This window comes from Mya arenaria, chromosome 10 (assembly GCF_026914265.1).
Source record: "Mya arenaria isolate MELC-2E11 chromosome 10, ASM2691426v1".
Taxonomy (NCBI): domain Eukaryota; kingdom Metazoa; phylum Mollusca; class Bivalvia; order Myida; family Myidae; genus Mya; species Mya arenaria.
In genome coordinates, this window is record NC_069131.1 from 12,712,965 (window position 1) to 12,719,027 (window position 6,063).

At 37.2% G+C, this 6,063-nt stretch overlaps 1 protein-coding gene across 1 annotated transcript; it reads right to left on the reverse strand.

Moving 5' to 3' along the window:
* Window positions 1-1,166: 1,166 nt before the first annotated feature.
* On the reverse strand, window positions 1,167-5,616 carry LOC128206890 (uncharacterized). Its single transcript, XM_052909601.1, has 8 exons — window positions 5,279-5,616; window positions 4,626-4,773; window positions 3,792-3,907; window positions 3,407-3,521; window positions 3,087-3,183; window positions 2,369-2,500; window positions 1,624-1,725; window positions 1,167-1,342 (listed from the first exon to the last, which is right to left on the reverse strand). Exons 1-8 carry the CDS (start codon window positions 5,364-5,366, stop codon window positions 1,250-1,252), a joined length of 891 nt encoding a protein of 296 aa, XP_052765561.1. The 5' UTR covers window positions 5,367-5,616; the 3' UTR covers window positions 1,167-1,249.
* Between the last annotated feature and the right edge of the window lie 447 nt (window positions 5,617-6,063).

Genomic DNA, 6,063 nt, shown 5'->3' on the forward strand with positions numbered 1-6,063 from the left:
GATACCACATAGTTTCTTCCCAATCTTTATGGAACATGGTCAAATTTTTTGCCTCAATGAATAGTCGGACAAGTCCGATACTAAGCCATCCGGGCTTAAAATGAGGTCACTAGGTCAAATTATTGTCACACTTGACGTATATTAATCTCTAGTTTTTATTCATTCTAGAAAACAAGTTCTGTGAATCATTATTATTTTCATCACCATCATCAATATGATATTCGTCACCTTCGTCAATTTTACGTGTTATCTATCGGTAATAATTGTTATTATAATGATCATCATTGTCGACTTCTTACTGAGATGATGAAGTTGATTTCTTAAGAAAACGTGGCCGCATTAACTATGACGAATTCAATAGTTGGAAATGTGGAAAACAAAAGCGTGGTACTAGGTCAGTTCATAAAGACAGCATGCATGTAACTATGTACAGTCATCATTCAGACCACATGTTTGACCAAATCTGAAACTTGGCCAGAGGATCAGTGTCAATCAATGTTTACCTGGACAAGATCGGTATAAGGTCATATGACAGTCACAACTTAAATCAGCCGGGAAGGTCTTGGTTTCTGTAGCCAAAACGTGTTGAGATAACTTCGTACAATGGTCAGGGTCACGCGTGGAGATCAATATTGTACGGAATGGTAAAAAGCAATACGTTATGGTTCAGTCATAACGTTGTCAATACGTGTTTTATGGACACAAAGTGTAGATAACATGAACGACATGTCGCGTATAAACGTTTAGCTCTCATAACTAATCTCAAGGTCAATGATCTGATGAAATAATGGGATATATTGTTGTTGTTTTTTAAATCGATCTCTTTATTCATCAAACGTTTGTTTTCCAAGTATATATCATCCGTCTGACGAGACCTATGTGGGGGCAATCGTCACGTTCCCGTGACAGTTACTATTGTTGAGTATCATCATTCAAATCTAACATTGTTTGTCGAGCGCAGTAGTTAGAGCGTCTCACCAATGATGGTCCGGGTTTGATTTCCGGCCATGGCGCATATGAGTTTGGTTTGTGGTCACCAAGCCGGATAAGTGTTTTTTTCCGGGTACTCTGGTTTCCCCAACAACACACACTCGCGTAAAATCATGCCAACGAGCGTGATTAATATAAAGCTGTTACAACTTGTTTCACAATCGCTGTAAAACATATAAGTTTAAACCAAACAATCATTTATTGCTTCATTCACATCAGAAAGTAGTTATGGTTTCATAGCAACGTATGATGTCCGTATTCATACACGGACGTAGTGGTAAAGCGGTTCATTCTTTCCCTCACCAAGGGTGTAGTAGCCGCTGTCTGTGGCGTCCCAACATACAGACTCGCCCTGGAGAAAAAAGATCATACTGGGTGCACTATATTCGGGTATTGTTGGTTTGGGAAGTACATTGCTCTCTTTTTAGTGTAAGTAATCCGATGTTTGGCTGACATATTTCCCAAATACGTATAAGGATCTTCAATAGTTTACATACTTTGTAGAAATGTCTGTGCTTTCCGCCCAAAAATGTATATTCCTTATTCCTAAAAAAGGCTAAGCATGCTTTTTTAAGTTCCTTGTATACTTGTTAAACGGTACAAAGAAATTTAAGAAACTATCACAGTGCTCACCTGGTGTTCATGGATATATGGAACCTTATCTCCCGGCTGTTGTAACAAGGCAATGTAGTCATGACTACGGCTTGCGTCCCAGTAGTAGATCGCCTCGTGTGTCTACGGATATATATATATATAGTCGTATGTGTTTCAGTTTCTCATAAAAATAATATATCATACACTATTCGCCACGAGGATTGTTGAAGAGACTGTACACACGCATGAGCATGAGGAGAGGAAACATTTTGGCTTCAAACTACATGTATTCAGCTTTTCCAAGTTTAGTACAATCGGAACACCTCGGCCTTTTCCGCCCTACGACGACCTTCGAATGTATGCCGGTGCAGTAGTAAAAGAAGATCGTAAAATTAGTAATAATATCTTTATCCATTTGAAGTGTTTTAACGTGTAATTTTTATTACTAAGATCAAATTTATTCCCAGTGAAATGAATTATTGCAATAATAATTCAATTCCTAAGAGTGAAGTCTTTAGGCTTAACTGCTAAAATGAAATAACTATGCGATATACTTGCAGCGTAGTTAAATGTTAAGAATTCTGACATTGTAAACCATTTCGAAGGAAAATGGCCGAGGTGCACCGGTTGAGTATAGAAAAAGTTCAAGTCACACAAGTTGATATCAAAAATCTTCTGAGATGCCATTGAAATTTTAATATTTGTTAGGAGATGTCTAATAATTAGCTGTGAACCCGTCACGGTAGATAATGCTACAGATTAACCTCGCTACGAATACTCGTACCTTGATAAGAATGGCGTTCCCGTCAAGCGAGATATCTCCGCCCACTGGGTCATTTTGGGTGGAGTCAATGTTCAACTGAGCTGATGACGTCACGGACACACGTGACCCCGCTCCCCAGGCCGACATTGGAAGCTATTCGTTGAACATAAATCGGAAAGGTAAAAAAATATCATTTTTATTAACGTACTACTTATGGTCATGTCAGATGATTGTTTTAATATTGGTCATGACCAGATTGCATCCAATACAGCATTGCTGCTGGAACAGTCGTCTCAAAAATTGTTAGAACTACTGCGTGTATCCGGTAAACTAGCGCAGAAACGAATTCACAGAAAACAACGATGCCGTTAACAACGCTGTTGATTTAAACAAACTTTCGGAAAAATGGGCCCACCGTGAATGAAGGAAATCCGGGGGATACATTTTGACTTCATAGGAATATATCCGCGAAAGACATCTAATCTTGTGTTGTAGTAAAAGTGCAAGAGAGTATCGTGTTAATGCAGAGAATTACCATTTTTTATTGTGTCAATACCGTTTGAATTTAATCAATAATTTGATATAACCTTCTTTTCTTGAAGTGTCAACATTGTTCAGAGTATATTAAAACATATGCAAAATAAATGTCAAATAATTGAATTGCTAAAATTAATTATGAATACGATGTATTAAGTTCCTATCTAATGTGGCATACTAACGTCGTCCGGAGCTAGCGTACCTGAGCTATGGTCCTGTGTCCTGCGTGGCCCTTGGCGATGATGTATGTATTTCCATCTGGGTCCACCATAAGTGTCTCAGCGTCCGGCTCGCTCCACCTACAGGAGCAATGCTCAAACAAGTAGTAGGAACAACATAAAAAAAATATGAATGTACGTGAAATCGAACATGAGAGTGAACGGAATTATTTTTGACTGTCAACTAAATGAGGTTGGTAAATGTTACTTTCAATGTGTTTTTGAAGACTAGCGGAACACGTTATAATATCAGGGATGTAAGACGATGGATAACATTTAGTACAAGGTACAGGTTATATCGTACGTGAACATGAGTTTGTCTGTCTGTGATACAACTATGGACTGGTCAACCAAATTGTCCGGCTCCCGGAACCGGAACACGTTGTTTAAAGCGCCATGCCCACTGTTGCCGAAATCCCCTGAGATAATGTCATTTATATTTAGATTCGGCCGATTGTGGTATGGTAAACCACCAGTACAACAGCATTACAAAGCTAATGAACGAACACTCACTTACAAGATGTATTTCAATTCCGACAACTCTGCCAAAAGTTTAACGATTCAAGAAATTCATTCAATAATTTATTCAGTTTTTAACATTTTTATTATAACATAACCTTGATACCTTGGTCATCTCCTGAGATCACAACAAGTTTTTTGTTGCTGGGCTAGTATTTACATTGTCTTACCTACGTAGATGCAGTATTGTCTGCTGCCTGGTGCACAAACCCCGAGTGCGATGTCTTCCCAGTCATTGTTGGTTACCCCAGTGATGTCGAAGGTGGCCAACAGATCACCCGTCGAACTGACAACATGAAAATCCCTTTTGCACAAGCTTGTTAGTATTTATTATGTTAATTACAAGGACGAAGGTTTAGTGCAAATTTTTAGGCTTTGGCATTTTAAGTATTATGTTTTGATATTCACGAGTCTACCAAGCTACGGAAGGAATTCGCATAGCTTTAACTTTTATACATACACAATAAGTGATAAAGTATAAATATTTATTTTGTTTTAGTTATTTTTTGTTATTCGTGTCCAGATCATTTCTATTGAATATCGATGGAAATATGTTTGGTACAAGTTTTTTCAACAAATAGGATTGCTCTTGATTGATTTAGTTATCGCTTAAAGAAAAAATAAGTTGTACTCTTTCTATTTGCTCTAACTTTCACGAACCCTAAACTTTAACCCCTTAAAGAAATATTGGTTAGATAGCTTGTTGATCATTTAGAACAAACTTGTGGTACATGTAGTAGTGTGTATGCTTATTTATAGCTAATAAGAACCTAACATATATTGCATATTTAAATTCTTTGACAACTTCTATGAACTTGGATAAGAAATGGAACTGGGTATCCGCTTATCGTATGCCAAATAAAACAGTTCTTAATAATGTCGCTCACTTCATTGTATACTTGTAATAATGTTGATATATTTATATATAATTGTACCAAAAAACAAACCTGTAAAGGGTTATCTCAAATGAATGTAAATAAAAAATGACATATATTTCCTGAAACCTTATGGCGTAAATTTTCGACGGATGTCCGTGGTCGTTGTGTGTGTACAGGGTACCAGGATGTTTCCGGCTCGCCGCCAGACCGGATGCCTCCGTAATCTGATGCGCGCCGACAATGCCTACCTCGTTACCATTGGTGAACGTTGGTGCTTTGAAAAAATTAAACATCAGACATATATTTCAGAAGAAACATTTATATGCTGTTCTTTTAACTAAATGTTTTACAAAACGTAACTTATTTTAAGTTCATAAATAATTTACCAAAATCGTCCGCATTGTGATGATGATGATGATGATGATGATGATGATGATGATGATGATCATCATCATCATCATCATCATCATGACGACGACGACGATGATGATGAGGAGGAGGAGGACGACGAAGACGATGACGAAGACGATGACGATGACGATGACGATGATGATGACGATGACGATAATGATGATGATGATGATGATGATGATGATGATGATGATGATGATGATGATGATGATGATGATGATGATGATGATGATGATGCTGATGATGATGATGGTTATGCCTTGCAACGATCTTTGCGTCTCTTAGAGTAAATCTTTAATCGTTTAACAACTGCATTAAACATATTTAAATGTATAAAATAAGAGGCAAGAAATAAAGTAAAAACTTACCTTGTCTTTTCACCATACTTTTGGCAATACTTCCAATCATGAAGCAGCTTGAAAGCACAGAAATCAGCAAATATCTACTTGGATTCATTGTGTTGAGTTATCTTCAGTGTGTTTAATTTACGAGCTGTTTGATGAATTTCTAATGATGCAGGTCTTAACTACGGTGGCTGATTGCTGCCATTTATGGTGCAGTCACAAAATGACGTTTTAGAGAATCTCAAATCTAGCGTATAAGAAATAATAAAGTTTTGTCAACACGTAGTCATATGCCCCCGCAAAAGAATCGACAAGTCAACAGTATTAATATATTGGACGCATGCATAACGTATTGAACGTATCCATATCGAATATTTAACCTAGTTTTAACATATTACTTACAAAATTGTGCTTACAGAGCAATGCTTGTTTTTCTATATGCTCTGGATTACCTTTAAACTGTAATAGGCCAGTAAATCGGTTAACTCTACAGGAGGTGCAGTTATTTCACCTATCTTACGCCCTGAACTAATATCAACATGCATGGTCGTCGCTACACAAGAATGCGTGCAAGGACACTATCTTGGCAACGTAAAAATGATGTCATTAAACTCTTCTTTAAATCAGTTTAGTCCCAATTTTCGACATTGCATTCACAGACATGATATCTGTCCGCTTTGTTTCTGATGATAAGTTTGATGATTATTATGTATTCTAACCATATTATGTAACTGTATACGTGTAAGCTTATTATATAGGTGCGGATCCAGGATTTGACTTTAGAAGGGGCGCAACCTCAGACACAGTAC